We start from the raw sequence: 21,743 nt of genomic DNA on the forward strand, positions 1-21,743 counted from the left end.
CTGCTCGATCAATCAGAATTTAACCAGCAAAATTATTTGCTATAAGTCGATAAAGTAGAATATGCGCTGACAGCGTGAACGAGAAGTTTTTAGTGGTCGTACAGGTTGGACTTGCAGGCTGGATGTAGGTCTAGTAAACGCGACCGATCTGTTGTCAGTGGGAATTAACTGTATGGAGATTACAAGGAAAAGAATTATTTCTTGAAGAATGGAGTCAGCACCTGACCTGGAAACCGTGTACCAGGCTGTATATTCATTGTATAATAATTCGAATCCTTCGGGACCAGGGAAAACATCGCAATGGTTGGACGAATTACAAAAATCGGTGAGCTATTTGTTAGCGGTCTTTTGCCAATTACCATCAGGCGTTTTCTTTTCTCATATGCTTTGCGTGCACCGTATCGCCTTGTAACGAGGATTATACGATCATTGTTAAATACCTCGCAATTCAAACACCCGAAGCGATGATCGAGAAATGTAAATAGATAAGGTAGCTCCTAACCTTACATCCCATCCCTCCTACATTCATGTATGATACTGCATCCAATGTTCCTGTACGGATCTAAATTAAAGAAGTACAGTAATACAGCAGCGTTAATATTTATGTATTACTTTAGGTATTTGCATGGAAAATAGCTGATGAAATGCTGCAGCAAAAGCGAGACATTCAGTCTTGTTATTTTGCTGCACAAACTATGCGCACTAAGATACAACTGTGTTTTCAAGAGTTACCTGCCGAAGCTCATATTTCATTGAGAGATTCTTTAATGAATCACATATCACAGACTAACGAGCACACCAATGCCGCTATCGTTACGCAGGTTCATTTCGTTTTCTATGATCCAAAGAAATCGTTATTTAGAGACTCGGAACTGCTTAACCATTATAACGAAATTTATTATTGTAGTTGTGCCTAGCATTGGCAGATCTCGCGTTACAAATGTCTTCTTGGCAGAAGCCAGTCGTGGATTTGATTAACAGATTTGGGGGATCGACTAACAGTTTATGGCCATTACTAGAAGTGATGACAGTATTACCGGAGGAAGTAAATTCACGATCTCTTAGGTATAATAAGATCCTCAGTACAGTTGGCATGCAATGAAAATAGTTTCAAATGCGTTAAATTGATTTCTAATTCGAACTACGTTATACAGACTAGGAGCCAATCGTAGACAGCATATATTACTCGAACTTAACGCAAGCGCGGACACGGTGACAGAATTTCTGGTGAGTGTTCATTAAGTTCGTTATTTCGTTGTTCTGCGGTATGTTTGAATTCTCTTTAATTTTCAGAAAATGTGTCTAAAAAATGGTGGAGACAATGTGCAAATTCGTATTACAATTCTTAGATGTTTTACAAGTTGGATAGCAGTACATGCTATACCCCTTGTACCAACAAGTGATGTTATTGTATATACTCTTCAAGTAAGTGCTTCAAATGTAAGTTGTTCGTCATAGTATGCATGAACTTGAATCACAATGGGATATGTGCATTTCAGATACTTGGAAATCACATGACTGGATCTCAATTGCACGAAGCAGCTGCGGATTGCATATGCGTAATTCTGCAAGTTTTAGAAGACGATAGTAATAACAATCGTGATAATAATAGTGAATCGAATATACAGTTACAACAACTGCAGTTATGTCTGTTCACCAGTGTAATGGCCTTAGAGCAACCATACCACTTATCAGTTGCGCACGAAGACATGGACAAGTAAATTTCTTGGTTTTCTTTTTATCGACGATCGGAGACATAGGAGGACTTTATTATAATCTCGAATGTGTAATTAAGCGTTACATAAGAAAATATTGTTTAGGTCAATAAATTATTGCCGGATTTTTACGGAATTAGCCGAGACATTCTTGGAGACGATGGTAAACGGCTCTGTGGGAGGGAAGCAACACTACGCTATCAAGATCCTCGATCTCGTCTTGGTGTGTGTCGGGCATCACGATTACGAGGTAAATATTTCTTTTTACATCTGACACACTAATGCCAGTTACTATACAGATATTATTCGTATCAGGTGGCGCAAATAACTTTTAATCTGTGGTATCGCTTATCGGAAATTCTTTACCAAAAAAACAGCGATGACCTCAACGCGGTTTTTCGACCTCACATCGAGAGGCTAATTGGAGCGTTATGTAGGCACTGCCAAATGGAACCAGATCATGTCAGTAATGGGCATATTTCAAATTGTTCATATTCCTCTGCAGTAATATATAATCGTATAAATTCGTTTAAATAGTTGGGTCTAGTGGAAGAGGGTTCCGGCGGAGAGGAATTTGCAGATTTCCGAAATCGTGTCTCCGAATTAATCAAGGATGTAGTATTTGTAGTTGGAAGTAGTCACTGCTTCCGACAGATGTTTTCGTCTCTGACGGGTGGTCCAGGACCGCAAGGACAACCTAATCATGTACCCACATGGGACTCGACTGAAGCTGCGCTGTTTGTAATGCAAGCGGTTGCGAAAAATATTTTACCGTGAGTTTCCACGAAGCGTGGCGCGGGTTTCTTTAGGATATGAAATTGATAAATGTATCTTCTTGCAGAAAAGAGAATGACGTAGTGCCGAAGGTAGTAGAGGCTATTTTGAATTTACCGGAGAACACACACATAGCTGTCCGTCATACAAGTATTCTTTTACTAGGAGAACTTTGCGAATGGATAGATAGTCATCCGCAGTCTTTAGGTAAATAATTGAGACATGTACATTCGGCTTCACTGCGCCGGTTGTACCGTTTGTCAATGTAAATTTCTCGTTCCAGAACCCGTTTTAAATTTCCTCTTGACTTGCTTGAGTCAAAAGGGATTGGGAAGTGCGGCCTGCGGTGCGTTGCTGAGTATATGTACAGCTTGCCCGTTACATATGGCTTCGCACTTTCCGGGACTATTGCAAATTGCACGTTCTCTCGATAGTTTTGCCATCAGTAACGATGCGGCTATTGGTTTACTCAAGGGTAAGATAATGCGTGGCATGGAATTTCGTTAAACATTACATAACGGCCGTAAGTGATACCTTTTGTGATTATTCAACAGGAGTTGCTATAATCATGTCTAGTTTACCACGTGACAAAATTGCTCAGGCGATGAAGGAATTATGTTGGTTCCAAGCTAGGCCACTGTGTGAGATTATGGAACGTGGAATTCCAATCGAAGTAGGAACAAAGACTGATCCTGTGATATGGCTAGATAGATTAGCTGCTATATTTAGGCACACTGATCCACAAATTGAAGATCCTAATGTACCTCATCCTTGTCAAAGCGCTGTCACTGAAGTAAGTTTGTATGATTAATCACACGCGCTAGATCTATTTCTAATACGCACGACTGTTGAACATAGATGTGGCCAGTATTGTCAAATGTATGTACAACATATCAACACGATGCAAAGCTAATGGAACGATGCTGTCGTTGTTTGAGATTTGCTGTTCGTTGCGTAAGAAAACATTCCGCCCATCTCCTTGAGCCACTAGTGAAACAGGTATCTATTGCTCAGACATTGAAAGCTAGGCAATATTACTCACTATCTTCTAAATTTCCAGATCGTGCAATTGTACGCAGCACACCAACACAGTTGCTTTTTGTACCTCGGTTCGATATTAGTCGACGAATATGCCATTGATTCGGAATGCGTCTCTGGTTTGTTAGCGATGCTCGAAGCATTTATTGGGCCTACCTTTACTATCCTTCAACAACAGGATGGGCTGAAGAATCATCCCGATACAGTGGACGATCTTTTCAGATTATGTGCCAGGTATCTCGCTTTATGATATTCGTGTCGTATACGAAAAAAACCTTTATTGGTTGGAATTACAAGCATCCTTATTTTGCAACGACAGGTTCCTCCAAAGGGCCCCAATACCATTCTTACACTCGGCTATAATAGGAAGTATAATTGACTGTGCCTTAATGGCCTGTAGTTTAGACCATAGGGACGCAAATGTTTCGGTAATGAAATTCTTTTACGATCTTTTACATTGCGGTCGTAATCACGAGGTAAGCTAAAGGAGAAGCTTATGCGTCATAGCTGGTTTGGCACAGAAATATTAATATTTTCCTGTGTTCTTCAAGAATGGATCAGATTACACGATGCGACGAGAATTGGTACAACGTATATTAAGAGAAAAAGGGCAAACATTAGTCATGAGACTACTTCATGCATCCGTGTTTTCACTGTCGTCTTATATGTTATCTGACGTAGCGGATGTCTTTGTTGAGCTATCTCTAAGCAATCGAGAAGTAAGGCAGTCGATAAATTTCAGTCAGTCTAACAAGGGGAGGACACCATGTGGTAGACATCGATTTTGATGAGCCTTGGCACGATGGATCTATGCTAAAAATAAGTAAATAGGTGCCCGAGCGTTTCTGCCAATGGGCCTTAATAATAGAGATATTTACATGGAAATTAGTAAAAACTTCATAGTGCCCGTGGGGTTTCAGTGGGTAAAAAACCCACAACTACCCTGGCGCCCGCGGGGATTCCCCTCTGGAGGAGTCGGGGTGGCTTTTGAAGATTTGCCCAAGTTAAAAAAAAAGAATTTATAAAAAAAAAATTTTTAACGTGAAGATATCATCAAAAGGCACCCCTAAAACCCCACGGCCACTATGAAATTTTTAATAATTTACATGTAACTATCTCTATTATTAAGGCCTATTGGCTGAAACGCTCGAACACCTATTTACTTATTTTCGACATAGATCCATCGTGCCAAGGCTCATCGAAATTGATGTCTACCACATGGTGTCCTCCCCTTGTAAGTTGAAAGGTATATAATACTTGTTTTACAATAATAAGTTTCTCTTTACTTAGTTATTGTCCAAATGGTTGGAAGAAGCCATCAAAACGATGCCAGCGCAAAACGCGGGTGGTTCACCCACAGCACAACCAGAACAGCTATTCGAATTTCATAATACAGTCACAAGGTATATAAAATTACAATTTTCAATGCCATTTCTTTCCGATAGATTTTCATGTCGAGTTCTTAATTTATAGAGCGGAGATGGCGAAACCTGTGAATCATGCTCTGCGAAATTTTGCACGTCTGTATCGTTGATGCATCTCGATGTAAAATTAAGGACAAGAATGTCAAAATTACAAACAGCTAAGATCTCTCAAGATCCCTCATTTAATGAACACGATTTGAAGATGTCAATGAAACAAGGTTATTGTAAAATGGTGAGTCTATGCTGTATAAGTGTATTGACGAACGTTTTAAACATTTTGTACTTGTTTACTATCTACACATTCCTCTGCAAAGTATGTGAATTACGATAAAGATAAGATCATATTTGTTCGTGTAAAATGTGATTCATATTTTTACATAAAAGTGTTGTATTTAGTAATTCTTTTTTTTCTATCACGAACGTTTTTTTCCATATAAATATACAACATCTTTGTAAACCGCGTACTCTTTCAGTTATTTGTATTAATTTTATGTACAGCCTTGTGGCATTTGTTCCATATAATCTTTGAACACACGATAGGGATGGAAAGTGATATCCGGCTTACCTATTGCATTAGGTATGTATCTAGTCAGCTCCACGAAGGTGTCGAACATTTTGCATACTTTGTAGATAACGCGCAGGTAGTAAACATTGGGAAATCAGAATCATTATATATTTTTGTGCTTTCCATCTTATTTACACAGACAACCATTATTATGGAATGCGTATTAAATTACTTTAAAAACTATCCGATGTGTGCTATTCAATTTGTCGTTCACTGAAATGTATTAAGTTGTATACCATTTTAAAGTTACGCTCTCCATAACTCCATACTCGAATTATTCGGTTAGGAGGCACACGCTCGCAGTCGCGAGCCTCTCGCCTTACACAAGTAATACCATGGAGAGCGATGAAGGAAATTTTGCGAAACAATTTTTTAACGAGCATCTAGTTGAGAAATTGTACGGTCGCGTAAACAAGAACGAAAACTACACATAATGCAAATCGGTTGTGTGTATGTGTTGTAAAAGAAACAAAAGATGCGTATGAGTTTCATTTGGTGTAACGCGAAGCCCGTTTACATACTACTGTCTATCTATTTTCAAGTATCTCGCAGGATATGGTTTTACAAACGTTTAAATCGTGTTTGAGGTTAATAAGATGTGATATACTAAATACAATGATATTGTGAGACAACATAAATGTGTCGTATTCCTATTATATGAAAAGAAAATTTGACCTAAACGTTGTTAACATTTAAGTCCATTCGTGCCCTGGTGTACATTTATAACCATATATTTCAATTCAGAGCGATATCATAGTAGGTATATATGTTGTAGATGATATAAAAGTATGATTGCGAAACCGATAAAGGTACAACATAACATAAATTCATTCGTCGAATGAAAAAAATAAACGAAACATACGCTCATTTTGCATGATAGTTAACTTTAATTGTACAAATGGTTTACATTTACGAGACGTGTAATTTTCTTGCGAAGCGTTAATGTACAGATAAGGTATTAATGAGAATAAGCATTATTATTATTGGTAAGAGAATCATTTGTAATGTAAGGTTGAAAATGATTAAACTGTACGAATATTTTGATGACTAGCATTAATTTTAGCATCGACGCTAATGTTTCGCTTTATAACAACAAATTTCCGACATATTTCAAATAAAATGATATTTTTTACTCAAAGGGACGAATCATAATTTAATCATAACAGAAAGTGACGAAATAAAGTGGTTAGCGATTACGTGAACGAAATAACTGTTTTCGCGAACGAAAATACAGGGTGTCATGAGTGTTCTTGAGAAATAATGTGCAGCGGCTCGTAGCCGACATCGGAAGAGTGAAACATTATACCAAGCAAACTGATTCACTATCAACGCCGGTCAAGCAACAGCCGATGCAGCCAACGACAAATAATTCTGGTAAACGAGTCACGCACGTCATTCGTCGGGGGCCATTAAAGTTGTTGAATAAATATATTTTCGTTAAATAGGTCATTCCTCGCGTACAATTGCTATGCAGGGAAAGTAGAAGCGCCAGGACCCGTATACGTGCTCAACCTTTGCGTCCGAAATATTTATGGCCCTTTGTACGGACCCAAACATAATCTGTGGTCCGTTCCGCCAGGTAAGAAATCGCAAAGAAAAGGTCTAATGGTCGCTTTACGACTACACCGATTGTTCCGTGCGATAAAGGGCACCTTCTTACAGGAAACGATGTCCCTACGAAAAAAAAGATCTACCCAGACAGCTGTGCGATAAATTGTTAAGTGACTCGACTGCACCGAGCATCCCAGCTACAACGTGAATCCGGAAATGTTCGGGTCGTTGCGACGACAGGTGCCAGCTTTTCAGGTTTTAATAACTTTCTTCCTTCAACAGCGCGCCAGGAAATTATCCAGAATAAATTCCAATATTTTAATACGAACATGCCCCAATTATGGAGAATTCGGTGCGTTTTTAATGCTGGAAGGCGCATCGAGGGGGGAAAGCGGTGACGCTTCAATATGGCCCTGTTGAGTACCAGTAACAGGTATACGATGGTTTTAGCGATATGCTCATGATTCAGGGTTCGGATGCCACGTCTTCCCGAGACATTGCTAGCGATCTCAGGGGTCTGAGTCACTGAGCAGTTGCATTATGAGTCACGCACAGTCGAACCTTATTGGCCAAGGAAATGGTTTCTAACAAAGGAATATTGTAGTAGCGCATAGTTGATGTATTTTTATTGCTCCGCAGACGATGTCCCTTTGGACGTGACTAAATAATTGATGAATGTGAGCACGCACAAATTCCATTCGATTGTGACGGTTAGGTTATGACCGCGACAACGCCTCCTATGTGTCCATAATTGTACGAATCTAATCATTTATCTGCTCCTAGTACTTAAGTAGCGACGTTATTTCATTGATTCTGCAAAGTGCTCGAGTCCGGATAGATTGTTTTTCACCGGAGACGTTGAATAGGCTTGCGCGGTATCGAGCACAGTATACAGGGTATATTGAGAAACGTTAATCACGGTTTGCTTTGTTGCATCGCAGAAATGTCATTTGCAGCGTGTTGTTTCACTACAAGCGTAGTGGTATATAACAAGCATTGGCACCCACGTGTACCACCTATCAATAGAAGGGCTTCGCCTTGCTCGACCATTGACGAGCGCATACCTCTATGCGCAGCAAAGTGTATTGTTAACCAATATCGTGTTCTGCGGTACCGCGGTGCCATTCACGACTTTCCACGAGACGATACGAATGCATTGCGTGCACTTTACCGATGCTCGCGAGAGCGAGAACGAAGGACGATAGAGCTGCGGGTGCAAGCCATTATCCTGCTCGTTCGACACCTTGACTGTGCATGGTCGTTACAAGCTGGGTCCAGAAATTCCATCTGTCTTTGGTATTTCCGTTTTGTTTCCTTTCCCCCGTTGTGATAAATGGAAGAATTTCGTGGAATAGGTTTCACGCAGACCCGACCGGCCGAACAAAGACGTGGGCCGTTACGCCTTCCTCGTCGGCATATCCTCCCGTTGACGTCGCCTGCAACAACAACGCCCTTACCTGTTTGTAGAAAATGTCCACGGTCCCCTTTGTGAATTGTTTCCGCGTTTCGGTTTGGTATGGAACCCTTTCGTACATTAAACTAATTTGTAAGCTAGCCTGTGGTACGAAGGTGCGAAGAGAGTATAATGTGGTGCACGTTTTACAGGGTTGCAGAGAAGACATTCCGCATTCCGGGAAATGACGTCATCTAATTTTAACACCGCGGATTTTCTGTGCTGCCGGCGCAACTCGGAATTGCCTTCGCTGTATGGCCTTTACCGTAACCTTTGACACCTACGGTGTGCTCTTAATTCTAATATTACGATTCGAAGCGTTTCACGCATCGTTGCGTTCTGTTCCGGCAGCCTTAAGGCGAACCATGCTGCATTTGGTTTTTGAGCGATCGCGCAATCTGTTGGATTGTTAGGCAGTTTCGCGTGCTAGTGCTGCCCCCACCCTTGTTAATCAGCAATCTGATGAAGAGTGCATCGCATTTTCTCGACGGAGGAGCGAGGAAACCCGTTGGCAAGTACGAAACCATTCACCTTCCCCTACCAATCCGCGCTCTAGCTTCGGCCCGAGAATCCGACGTTACCCAGATTCTTTAATCGCCGCGTTCCTTGTACTAACATTTGCTCGTGCAGGATGCAGCACGCAACTATCGCTGAATTCACCCTCTCTCATTGACAGCGATGGGCAGCGGCGCGTTGCCCAGCAACCAGACAGTCAGACTGCTGTCTGCCGATCTGCCAGGGGCGCGGAAGGCCGCGACGAGACGAAACCAGACGAGACCAGACCAGACAAGGCCAGAAGAGCAGTAAGCGCGAGCGAGCGAGCGAGCGAGCGAGCGAGCGAGTGTGTGAGAGAGAGAGAGATGAATCGAAGAGAGATGATACGACAGAGAGAGAGAGCGAGAGAGTGAATGAAGAGCGCGCGAGGGGCAGGGGGGGGCTGGTGTGAGGCAGGTGTAGAGGGAGGAAGGTCGTCGGTCGGAGGGGTAATGCGACCATTTGACCGTAGGACGGAAAGAACGAAAGCTGCAGAGAGAGGGAAAAGGGTAGCTGATCGCGTGTGATGGTGGTGTAGCGCAGAAGAGTTGCGAACGCGGTGGTGCGTAGAGTAGCGATAGTGGTGTTGGTGTTGGTCGCGTAGTGGGGGATCAGTGGCACGATGGTGCATCAGAGGGACAGGGGAATGGTGGTGGGGGGCGTCAGGGGGCGGCCGGGCTAGACGAGTCGAGGTCAGTTATCCGCCACGCCCGACGCCGACGCCGTCGTTCCGGCGCACCGCATTGCATTTTCGGCGCCACTGCTGCCGCTGCGTATCACTGCATTGCCAATGTTCTCTTTTTTTCTCCATTCCCTCTTCCTTCCCCTCTCGCCTCTCCCTCTTTCGTCTCACCTTCTTCCTCCTTTCTTATATCTCCTTTCTTTCTCCCCATCTTTTTTCCCTCCCCGTACACCACTGCAGGTTCATACTGCCTACTTGTCCGTCGCTGACGTCTAAACTACCACCGGGCTCGCGGATCGCGCGCGCGTCCCTCGCGTAGTCGTTGTTTTGCGGCGGAGTCAGCCGGACCGCGATAGGGGCGGATTCGCGGCGACGAAATTTCTCCATTTTTAGGGAAATCTCGTCTTCCGTGGAGCAACGTTTATTTATAGAAACTCTGGACCAGAATCGGCACGATTCTTCTTCGCTGCTGGGTCGGCGTAGAAACGCCTCTACCGATGTTAGCTGGTCAATATTCGAAGGCGTTTCGCTTCTTTGATTACAGTTTCAAATGTAACGTTAACTCTGGTAGATACGTTGTCTCGTATCGTTCCAAGGACTGCAGCTCGAAAGAGGCGTTAATGAGAACGTTACTTTCTGTCGTAAAGAAAGAAAACGTATTCGACTGCCCCTAACGGTTGTATTTTGACAGAAGAATAGAAACTCCTGGAATAGGTACCTGAAATGTATGATTTTTTATTCAGAGTCTACGAGAAAACTGCTTAATGATTTTTTCCGAAACCAAAGTAACTGTTATTAAATCGGAGAGGCTTTTGCAGGAATAATTATTAGCGACCTATAGCCATAAATTAGCGAAAAGCTCGGCGCTCGGTCTTTGTCCTCCTCAATCCTATTGCCTTCGAGTAAACTGCTTTCTCGTACCCACGAGAGTATTTGTGTCTTCTAATTAAAGAACATTAAGAGGGAACCGTAGGTGGAAATATGGATGGTGATTCGTGGAAGATTCTATTCAGAAGGATGATGTCCGTAGGCGAGGAATAATAAAAATTATCCGGCCAACCGTCGCGGTGGGGAACTATGGGTTCTGGAGAGGTTAGTTCGGACCTAAGTCTCGGCGTGCATACTTTCTACGTTTCCCTTCCCGTCTTTCGTCGAAACTGTCTTGCCAATATCTGTCGCGAAAAAAACATCGGCGTATTCTCTCGACGATAATAATTCATTAAATCATCAACGAAGCCTACAGGTTCAAATGCTCGTGGAATGCTCGAAGTTTAACGGACACTAAGCCCCGCACCGCATCGCTGGAAATCTTCGGTACGTTCAGACATCGCTCGGTACGCGCGAAGAAATGCCTCCGACGGAGAAACAATGAATGACTTGCAAAGAATTTTTCATTTTTGCGCAGCGTAATTACAGGCGCTCAAGGCCTTCGGACGCGTTCAAATTAACATGCTGTTCTCTCACCGCCTTGTCTCTCTACCGAGAACCATACATATATTCCTCCGAATTTAAATCGCACCTCAAATCGATCGAGTTCATTAATCCATTAATTTGTGCCAGGAACAGAGACTATTTCGCGACAGAATATTTGCCAGATCGTTCTTCGCAGCGATGAAAAGTAATGCAGATGAAAGATCGAAGAATTCGAGGAGAAACGTTGCGGAACGTATAATTGTAAGGATAAAGCGTTTCGTCGCCTGTGGGAGAAGTACATTTCACGCATATGTTTTTAGTACGGTCAGCTCGTCGCGTTAATGCCGCGTTCACAGGGAAGGTGCGCGCGTCGCGCGAGCACTGTAGGCAGAAGTGGCATACACGCGAAAAGAGCGTGTCTGTGTGCCCACACAGGAGGAACGCGTGCAGCGAAGTTTCACGGTGCGACGCGGAGGAGCGGTTCAAAGGCGAGGCGGTGCGATCATCGCGCTCAAACGCACGACAAATTAACTCCCGAGCAGAGAGAGACTCAGCGTTGTGCACTTGACTTTGAATTATCCGCTCGAGCGACGAAAACGTGTCGATTGAAATATTTTTTCTGCCCCTCCATTGAAACGGGCTTGCCGTTTTATTCGAACGAAAGTTTTCGCGTTATCGTCGCGCTCGGGCAGCCGCGCGACGATGGCAAAAGCACCCGCCGAATTTTTTCCGGCTCATTGACGCGAAATAATCGATCACCGAGATAAAGTCTCGATTACGGTCGTTTTTTTTCGCCGGGCTTCCCAACGGGCCCGCTGTACCGCCGCGTTATTTCACGTCGGCCGCGTTTTGATCCGCGATTTCTGCTCCGTAGTATCGGAATCGATGCCCGAAAAATCTGTGCCTGATTTTAGGCCGTTATTCGCGAGGAATGGGCGCGCGAATCGATGAACACGGCCCTGCAGACAGCGAAGCGTCCCTTTCCCCTCCGCCTTCGTCGGGCTAACCACCAAACCCTCACCACATCTCCCATCTGCCTTGGTACGTTATTGGCACCGGCTGATGGCCGATGCGAATTTGCTGTGGCTGGAACGACGGAGAGGGACGCGGAGGACGGAGAGAGAGAGAGAGAGAGGGAGAGGAGCGAGACATAGGGAGAATAAAGGATAACGAAGAAGGAGAAAGAGACGGAAGGAGAGAATCGGTTCACGCGTCTCATTCGTCTACGGATTTGCGAAATGGACAAGGGCACGGAAAATGATGGTCCGGTAAGAATACACCATTTATAAACCATTAACACGCGGCGAAGACTGCTTTCCCAGAAAGAAGATTCCGAGGCTTCGCCTGAAACGATTTCCAAACGTGTTTTTGTTACGCAATATTGTGATCAACCATTTCGGTGATACGCACGCCTCGATGCATCGAAAGATACGGTTAAGAAATATGACTAGAGCAATTCCGTATACGATGTTTGCCAAGCGCTCGAATCCCGACAGCGAGAGGGGTAATTAATTTGTTTATATCGGCAGAATTAACCGGCGTTTCGAATATCGATCGCGTCGATTTAATTTTCCAAAGATAACGTGCACACGCAGATGAAAGATATACATTAGTTGCCGTGCCACGGGTCGCAGTCTGGCTCAATCGGTAATAGCCAGCCTCCGGGGCAAATAATTGCCTAATGTACAAATTTCAGCTTTGATTGCCATTAACCAATCACCGAGATTGGCTCCGATGTTCCTTTTGAGCGTATTTACCGGAAAATCGACCCAGAACCGCGGCGATCAAAGAGCAACGGGGTCATTCGCGTTTCTGTTTCCTAACCGGACAAGCAGGCACGGCTTACGTTTGATCAGCCACCGATATACAGCCTCCCGTTCCACTCGTCATTGTCTCAGCTTCTGATAGCGTGCCGACCAATCGATCCAAGGGGACATTCCGGTCTAGCCCATTCGTCAGTTAAAACGCAGCGTGTCTAGCGATGTCTCCAGAAGTTGTTGACTCAATTTGTACGGCAGACGGCGTGAATCATCGGCTAGCACAGCGACGAATCGCTTGCGCGACCAATGCCACGCGATACGTACATACATTTTACAAGCTTCCACGATATATACACCAGTCTGGGTCGTCGAGATTGCTAATGGATCCACAGGCAGTACTTTCTCGCGTTAAGATTTAAGGAGCTCTTTTCATTCTGAGTCTATAACTCGTCCACATGAATAAGGTACAGCTGTCTATAGCCGAGACCTTACGCTCGATCGCAATGTTTCTCGACGCGCTCGACGTACGAGGACCTTCGCTATTCGCTGGCGGACGTATTCTTGCACTTTAACGAATGTCGACCTTACGAGACGAGTAGCCGTGATATTGCACGTAGCCAGGCTCGGTGACAATATCGCTCACTCCGTTGGACTGTCGGTATCTCTCTCGCGCGACAGCTTTACTCGCCGCATTGTATCCTATAGGCATGTATATACGTACAGTTAGTAAAAAAAGTATTTGTACGCGTTTGAGATCGCATAACTTTCTTAGAATTGGTCCAAACGACGTGAGTTTTTTTTAGATGCTAGGAGGATTAGTTTGCTAACTGACGTGACTCGGCGTTTTGAAAAAAATTGCAACTGGTCGGAATAGCGAAAAAAATAGTAAAGGTGGATTTTTCAACTTTTTTATATGAGTCTGTAATGAAAATTGAAACAAACCCGTTTGTAGCTCGGTTAACGTTGCTCTGAGCTCTGAACGCTTAAAGATCGCAGAATAAGGTCGAAAATCGCGAAATTCCCGAAACCAGCGATTTTAAAAAGTTTAAATAACTACCTTTACTATTATTTTTTTTTGCTATTCCGACCCATTCCATTTTTCTTGAAAACTCCGAAACACGTCACTTAGCCAGCTAATCCTTCTAGCTTCTAAAAAAAAAACTCACGTCGTTTGGACCAATTCTAGAAAAGTTATGCGATTTTAAAAAGCGTCCAAATACTTTCCTTGCTAACTGTATGTGCATGCCGGCAGACCTATCGTGCGCGTGTACTCACGTGTTTGCGTAAGTCCTTAATCTCCGTTTGTGAGGTCCAATCGTTTCTCGGAACAGATAACCTGCCCTGTAGCGCGACAGACGGCAAATGTTATTCAGCTCCGATATTATACGAATTCGTGTGTTCATGCAAGTAATTACGGGAATCCGGTGGAGTAATTACCAAACGAGTCCGGATAGAGGGCCGTGTGCAAGCGCAAGTGCAAGGAGCGCGGGACCGAGAGCTCCTGGCATGGACGGGACGTTGGCTAGCGGCTCGCGGCGGTCGAAACCTGGATAACGGCAGCGCGGACGTTGCATGTAATGCTCGGTGCATTGTGCCAGATCAGTACGATAATAATCGTTCGGAGGCAGACTGGCAGGCAAGCAGTCCAGAGGCGAGCAGAGCGCAAGCAGAGCGCGAGCAGCAGCACCGGCGACGAGCTATTCGTTCGGTTCGTTCGTCGGGTGAAGGACCCAGTCTCTCCCTTACTCTCCTTCTCTCGCCGCTTCTCTCCCACGTGCCCCTTCCACGGGAAAATTATCGTTCTCTTTCTCCTCTCCACGCTTCTCCGCCGGCCTTCCCTTTCTTTCCTCCTTCTCCCAGTCGCGTCTGCACATCCCTTTCTCGCTTTCTCTGGACGCTTCTCCCATCTGTTCCCCGCCGCACAGGCCCATCCCCTTGTCACCTATCTACCTCCAGCCGTCCTCCCCCCCCCTCCCCCCTCCGCAGCCCTCCCCTCCCCCTCCGCGGCCCTCCTATCCGCCATCACCAGCCATCTCTGCAATTCTACTGCCGCAGTTCATACACATCAAACGATACCACCTGGTTTCTCGAATTCCGACGTCCACCGGATCCAAATGAAATTACCACGGCAACCCTCTCTCTCTCTCTCCTGGTAGCTTTTTCATTTTCTTCGCTCTCGCGAACTGGAATACGCGGAGGCTCCGGGGCGCCGCGACTCTCGCGCGACTCGCCAACCGAAATTCGTCCTTGTTACCGGAGAGCCCCCGATCGCCCTCGCCGCGAGGAGTCTCGCTCCAGCCAGGGCAGCGCGCACTGCCGATCGAACGTGCGGCCGCGAATGCTTCGTCGCTAAACGAATTCATTTGAAGCGGATAAGTAGCAGTTTAACGTCTTTTCGCTCGTTAGCCTCGCGCGGAACGTCTAGACCGTTGCCTGCCGCGCAACGAGACAAAGAGCCCCCTTTGTGCGACCAGTTCCGAATGTAAACTAAAAATCTTGTCGACTTTATTGGCTGGTTTATTAACCGATACTCAATGAAAAACGTTTTGATCCTCCGCGGCTCTTTAAACCGCGCTCTCGCCCCACCCCCCCTCTCTCTCCCTCTTCTTTGTGCTAAAGGAGTTTTATATTATTCGCTCATCGTTTTAATTTCCATTCACGATCGATCTCGGGCCACTTTAAAAGCTCTCCCGTAATTGGACGCGCGCGATCTTCTCCAGACGCATCGGATTGGTGAACACGGACTGTCGCTTTTTCCTTTTTCCAATCGAACTTCAAAGCCGCGTTAACGATATTGCGACGTTCGAACGTTAGAGAAACTAACGCGTCGGCTGCGTCGGTCCGAATGAGTGGGGGCAGGCACGATGTCGCTTGTATCCGTAGGAACGTAACCTGTGCAGCATTGCTTAGCGAACGTTGCAGTTTCCGAAGCAACAAGGAGCTGGCGCCGGGCGCTTCCAATTGCACAAGATCGCATAATAACGGGCCAAGGATCGCGTGCAAATCCATGTACGTGTACTGCGGAGTCGTCGGAGCATTCCAGTATTAGTGCACGCGAAACTAAGTCCCGGAGTGTGCGCGTTGCACCGCAACAATTCCCTTGATCGATAGATTTGGCAATAAATACAGAGATCTGCAATAGGCCGCGCTTCTCGGCGCTGGGAAAACAATTTCTCGTCACGGCTGAACGCTCCAAAGATCCTTTTAGGCACCAAGTGGGCTGGCAATATTCGCAGAGACGGACAGAGTATATAAAGCCTACATTATTACGTAGGTATCTGAAGATTTCTGTTCCTCGCCGTACGCGCTGCTAATCAATTAAGCTTGCAATTTCAATAGCCGTTAAAGGCCCTGCGTAGGAGCAGATAGAAAGAGAAATTTCGGGCGATGATGGTCGACGGCTGGTCTGAGACGGTCTCGTGGCGGCCAGAGAGAGCCGAGCCGGCCGCGGCGTGGTTGCGCGCACGGATAAAGGATCGACCGTGGCGATTCCGGACAGGAATTCCCGATGAGATGGGCGGAAAGTACAAAGGTTCGACGCGCTTCGGCGGCTCTCGGTACGGGAGAGCTTCCGGTCGAATTCGGCTAGCTCCGATCGGGCTCGTGCGCGCTCGTCTAGGATCGGGCCGCCCGGTGGGGTCTACATCGTGCAGGACGGGTAGTAGTGGCGCGCCGCGAGAGACCGGCAGTTTTGCGCCCCGTGCAACGGCCAATCGGCCAGTTCGTCGCCGGCTGTTCGTGAAAGAGGTATTTTCGCACATCGTTCTGCGTTCGCTCTCGAATCGGTCGGGGACCCTTCGCTCGCTACCGTCCGCCGACTCTGCCTCTTCGCTATTCTCTCTCTGCCTCTGCTCCGCTGATCGCCGCCAGTCTACTTTGCATCCTCTCTTCTACAAACTCTCGCATTCCACATCTTCGAGGCCGGTTCGTTTTCCATCACTTAATCTCTTTTAATCGTATTCTCGCTCGAGCGGGCGAGATTTGCACGTTTCTCGTCGCTAACGTGTCCCCCCACGACCGGCGAGCGCGATCGTCACCGAAAGTCCCAGGCCACCGGGGATTCGTAAGTGTGCGCACATCGTATCCATCCGCGCTGCCACGTATGTTGGCATGCGAGCGAATTGCCGAGTGTTTGGTGACGTGTTAAATACGCGGCCATTTCCACCGGCCACGAACGAGATAGATAGAGAGCGTATTGCGTGCGTCTGCCAGAGGGAGAGGGAGAGAGAGAGAGAGAGAGAGTAAGGGAGCGAGCCCGTGTATGCATGAGAGAAAGAGAGAAAGAGAGGTTATAAAACGATGAGCCACCTCCCCGTGCGAGTTTGCAACTTTGAATTTCGCAAGTTCATCGTCTAGACACGGCCCGTGATGTCGCGACGAACGATTTTGCTCGCCGGCAGATCTCTTCGAATTCTTATCGGCGGAACGCGTCCCCTCGATCCGTCGGATCAAGCTTCGCACAAAGGTTCTGCGTGAAAGTTTTCTTTTATTTTCGAGTTAGCCAGATGGTGGTACGAACACGTAGTTGGAGAGAGCTAAAGGAAAGGGCGAGAGGCGGTAGAGAGGGCGAGTGAGAGAGAAAGGGGGAAGAAAAGAAAGATAAAGTATAACGGAAAGCAACAGACATCATCGTAGGACGCGGGGGTTAAAGTCGCGTCGAAAATAATTTCGAGACGCTACTGTCACGCGTACACCGGCTTGTGCTGGTTACGCCGCATACCGGTTCAGCCTGCGAGACGAACGTAACCATTTCAATTCGAGCTCGAGGCGAGGAGTCAAGTGATGGCAACAGTTATTTTTCTTTGCTTTTGGTGATGTCAGCCGAGGGGATTGCCTTGCCGATCGATCGATCAATGCGGCGAAATAAAGAAACGAGGAAACGTCACGACGTAACCAGTGCTGCGCCGCCGGCTAACCTCAATCTCGCAACCTCATCGGGAGAGACGAACCACGTGCACAGTCGACACAGGTAAATCCGCCGTATTCTTACTCTTATTCTTTCCATTCCCACGAGCTTACAATTTCCATCGATCCCCGCGAGTCTTTTCCACCATACATTCACCTCTGCAAATACCGTTAACCTCAAACAGCCAGCTATTCCAGCCCGTAAATGTCGTTAATCATCCAAGAATGCGTTAGACGCTAGAAAGAACATATTTCCTCGTATCGTGTCAAAGGCGATAATTTTATTTTTCCAACCTCCCGCCGATGTACCGTGAATCGCCGTTTATTTTTAGATTTAATGACGTATGGATGTCGTTCCATGTTCGAGATTGTAAGCTCCTCTAAATTTGCTCTCATCCCTCTTAAATCCCGTGAAAAAAAAGTTCTGCTTCGCTGGTATTGTTCGAGGTGTCGCTAACTTCGGTCGGAGTCACGTACGCGCGTTTTTGGTTTCTGTGGATTTTAAGTTGCTGATGTAGTCTCCTTGCAAGTGTAATAATATTTTTCGTGCGGACGAAAAAGCCGGAATTCTAAGAGGAAGATCGTTCGAGCTTGGAATAAGCGCAGATTTTCGCTGCGCGATCGTACTCGAGGCCGCTTAACGGTCGTGTCCTTATTGGTGTTAGTCCGAAAACTTTATCAACTGTGCTCTTCGTTCCGACACGCAGCATCGGTATCGCGTGCTGATTTTACGTAACATTTTAAATTTAGCGAGAAAAAAAACCGACACGCTTCGCACGAACATACGAGGCGCAGACAGTGGCCCAGCATTTTAATTTCTTTCGAGCCAAGCTTTTGTGTTCCATTCTGCATGCCTACCCAAACGGCCGTTACAACTTCCATCTGAACCCTGTTCTCGAGGAAAATATTGCATTTTAGGTTTCTAAGAGGTCATCGAAGGTCATGCGATGGGAAAATGTTTTTTCGCCCCGAACGTTAATAAACGCTTCTATCCAGGGATACGTTATTTCCAGTTGCGGAAAATCCATTCTATTTTTTAACACTGACGCGCATGCGCTTCTCAACACTTGTGTTTATTGTCGAATACTTTTCGCTATCTGTGGGTAACTTTTAAAACGAAGCGAGTACTCAGTTTGTTCCTCGATTGCTGGTTGTCTATCAGTTTCCATTTCTCCAGTACCCTTGCAAGAAATAACAGCTATCAACAATAACAAGGGATAACGGATTTCTTCATGGCTTAGCTGTTATTGCAGGTGTTGATACGTTGATACTCGCTGGTTAGCAACGAGCCAAAGGTGTAGGGTTCGTTTAAAATTCTGCGACATTCTTTCGCTCGACTTTTCCCGATGTTCTCCTGCGAGCTGTATCTCGTACCGACAACGAGAAAACAATGCGAGTGGGGGGAAAAAAGTTAGAGGTTAGCTGTTAGACTCGAGTGCGAAAGTAGATTGTGTTTGTGACGCGTGTCGTGTGTATATCGCAACTGATAGCACAAACTCTGCTATGTACATTCTGTCGCGTAATTAAGTCTGTAATCGCGACGACAGATTTGCAAACAGTTACGTTTATTTCCACGCGTTTAGCGCTGAAATCTGGTATAGGAAGGTGAGAAACTGTATAAGGTTAAGTGGACGAATGCGTCAGACCTTCGTCGAATGTCACGTCCTCAGTCAGTAGCGTCATTCCGCGCCTCGACTCCTCGTCTGCTCGGCAGGAAATCGCACGTTTGCGACAAAAAGCCTCGTGTTACCGTACAGTTCTGTATGTAAATAATAGCATGTACGCAGAGAAGTCAATAACGTAGAAGCGTTTATAGATCGAAATATTCGGACGATTTCACGTCCACACCAGGAACGTCATATTTGACTGAGTGTTCCTCCCAATCGTGCGATTCACCCGCCCCATTATCGAAGTCAGACCTTAAATAACTCTTCGACCCTTCCGTTTATCTCTTTCACGTTCAGTGACTCGACTTCACAGTGGATCGCCCGTTAGTAAAGAGAGTACCAAAGAGATAAAAGTGTCACGAATTTTTTTTCGCAGTGGCAATTTTCAGTCTCGCCTTAGAAAATCGCTTTAATCGATCTAATTCTCACACGTATTGATCTCGTCACATACAAGTATGTTTCGTCTTACAACTCATTCTCAAGATCTACTGATACAAGTGGAATGTCACGGTTCCGAGACAGGGCTCCCGTTTTGTCGCGCCAGAACCACCAGAATTCCCAATTTAAAGTCATTTAAATGGAAATAGAGTTTAAATTAATCCTAGACGCCTGAAAGGAGGGAGCGGGTCCCCCTCTCTCCCCGCTAGAATTGAAAAGCTAGAGCAGGGCAGCCGGCAAGTAGAGACAGTCAGTCATGTGGGCCGAGGGAATTCGCCGGTTCTAACTGACGCGCGTTCAGTTCGGTACCGGGACGGCCTCGTGGTACGCGAACACCGATAGCCTGTGTGTTACGCTCTGTGCCTAGAGATTCGTGCGTGAGCGGTTTGTGTTTCTCTCTCTCTCTCGCTCTCTCTCTCTCTTTCTCCCACGAGCACTCAAAAAGGTTCCTCCTGTACATGTGCGCTGATGTCAACGCCTGGTGGGTCGCCGTGCCCGACGCTGGTTTTATTTAATCACGCTGCTCTGCCCGGCTGCCGGCAGGCCTGTTGCTAGGCACCCTTCTCCCCCGTGCCTCCTGCCTCCTGCCTGCTTGCTGCCTCCTGCCTGCTGCCTCCTGCCGCCTTCCCTCCAGCGCGGGGCCCTCCGCGACGTGCCCCGCCCCTGTCTGCGCCCCCCCCACCCGAGCGTATCCTGAACATCGCTATCTCCGTCACTCCGTGCCTCGTGTACCTATGCCTCTCGCCTTCTTTCTCCCTTGCTCGTCGCGCACACACGTCGCGCGCGCACTGTTTCTCGCTTTGCTCTCTTCTCTCCACGTTTCATCCATTACCGGACACCACCAGCGTGGTCATCGGGAAATCTTCCATTTCGTGGTGAACCCCACCTTCTCCTTCTCACTCTTTTCCTCTCGACCCCCTACGTTTTTTGCCCTCCACTATTCGGCCTCTGCAGCTGCTTTTCGACGCTCGCGATCCGGCGATTCGTGGTTTCAGGCAGATCGCCGATCCCAGGATTTCCCGATTGGTCGCGCCGCACGCCGCGTCGCCCGTGAATTCTCGTTGCCCGAGGAAAGTATTTGACCGGACGTTGGTTCGCGGAACGCCACGATCCACTTGGCCGTTCAATCTCCTTGGAATCCGGCCGAGAAACGCCGATGGATCGAATTACTTCGCAGCAGTGCGATATATTTCGCGATAGCGCAGGCTAGAACAGAGTCTGAAGGCTGAATCAGCCTGACGGATCGCTGACATGGGCGTAGCGGTCGGCGTGCAGCTTTCGGTATTCAGCGTGACCTTAGCATTCGGTTACTATGTATATGACCACGAGTCAGTCTGGGCTTGGCGAAGTAATTGCCAAGGCGCGATGCTATCGGTTGAGTGAACTCTTCGGCTCATAAAGGGAAACTAGTCATTCGAACGGAGTTCAGATAATCGCAGGACCTTCCGCGACACATCGCTCCATCTTGATCATGTCCCAGCAGTCTCCGATGCCCCCTCGTCTCTTCCCTCTTCCGCGCGGTCGCGTCTTATTCAAATCAGTGTATCACGAGAGCCAATTGACCGCCTACAGGCATATATCGAGCTCCAATCCAGACCCGTAACTTTCCTAAGAATGCGGGACAACTATATACAGCACGACCAGAATAAAACGCGTCTCTCTTTCCTCGGATTACATTCCCGGTATAACAGCGTTCGGGGTGGCATACTTGCGCGTGTACTTGAAACGCTTGCTATCGACAGAAGCTGACCGTAACCGATGCGTTCAGGATGTACGGTAGATGGAACGAGTTTCGAGCGAGCGTGTGCGCTTGGAAGAAGAAGG

At 46.5% G+C, this 21,743-nt stretch overlaps 1 protein-coding gene and 1 long non-coding RNA gene across 6 annotated transcripts; both read left to right on the plus strand.

The window, feature by feature from the left end:
* The first annotated feature begins 185 nt into the window (after window positions 1–185).
* Tnpo-sr (transportin 3) lies at window positions 186–6,654 on the plus strand. Of its 2 annotated transcripts, XR_013085965.1 has the most exons (19): window positions 186–325; window positions 618–821; window positions 908–1,065; window positions 1,155–1,227; window positions 1,294–1,425; window positions 1,500–1,717; window positions 1,821–1,965; window positions 2,031–2,177; window positions 2,253–2,488; window positions 2,557–2,696; window positions 2,773–2,964; window positions 3,044–3,282; window positions 3,348–3,488; window positions 3,550–3,761; window positions 3,847–4,003; window positions 4,079–4,246; window positions 4,818–4,930; window positions 5,001–5,183; window positions 5,656–6,654. XR_013085965.1 is itself a non-coding variant. In XM_076815914.1 (18 exons), the coding sequence occupies exons 1-18, from the start codon at window positions 209–211 to the stop codon at window positions 5,059–5,061; spliced, it is 2,853 nt and encodes a 950-aa protein (XP_076672029.1). In that variant the 5' UTR covers window positions 186–208; the 3' UTR covers window positions 5,062–6,654. The 2 variants fall into 2 exon arrangements, 1 of the variants encoding a protein (XP_076672029.1); XM_076815914.1 differs by having other exon boundaries at window positions 5,001–6,654.
* Window positions 6,655–7,976: 1,322 nt separating this feature from the next.
* On the plus strand, window positions 7,977–19,635 carry LOC143371095 (uncharacterized). Of its 4 annotated transcripts, XR_013085966.1 has the most exons (3): window positions 7,977–9,035; window positions 9,197–9,323; window positions 17,731–19,635. It is a non-coding gene; the product is annotated as an uncharacterized LOC143371095 (long non-coding RNA). The 4 variants fall into 4 exon arrangements; XR_013085968.1 differs by lacking the exons at window positions 7,977–9,035; window positions 9,197–9,323 and adding an exon at window positions 16,594–16,656; XR_013085967.1 differs by lacking the exons at window positions 7,977–9,035; window positions 9,197–9,323 and adding an exon at window positions 16,663–17,651.
* Window positions 19,636–21,743: the final 2,108 nt, after the last annotated feature.

This window comes from Andrena cerasifolii, chromosome 7 (assembly GCF_050908995.1).
Source record: "Andrena cerasifolii isolate SP2316 chromosome 7, iyAndCera1_principal, whole genome shotgun sequence".
In the NCBI taxonomy this organism is placed as follows: Eukaryota; Metazoa; Arthropoda; class Insecta; order Hymenoptera; family Andrenidae; genus Andrena; species Andrena cerasifolii.

Coding starts and splice junctions, on each gene's coding strand:
- Tnpo-sr (XM_076815914.1), top strand. CDS start 209: ATGGAGTCAGCACCTGACCTGGAAACCGTGTACCAGGCTGTATATTCA. Junction 2,965..3,043: donor GGCTATTGGTTTACTCAAGG/GTAAGATAATGC, acceptor ATTATTCAACAG/GAGTTGCTATAATCATGTCT. Junction 3,489..3,549: donor TTGAGCCACTAGTGAAACAG/GTATCTATTGCT, acceptor CTAAATTTCCAG/ATCGTGCAATTGTACGCAGC.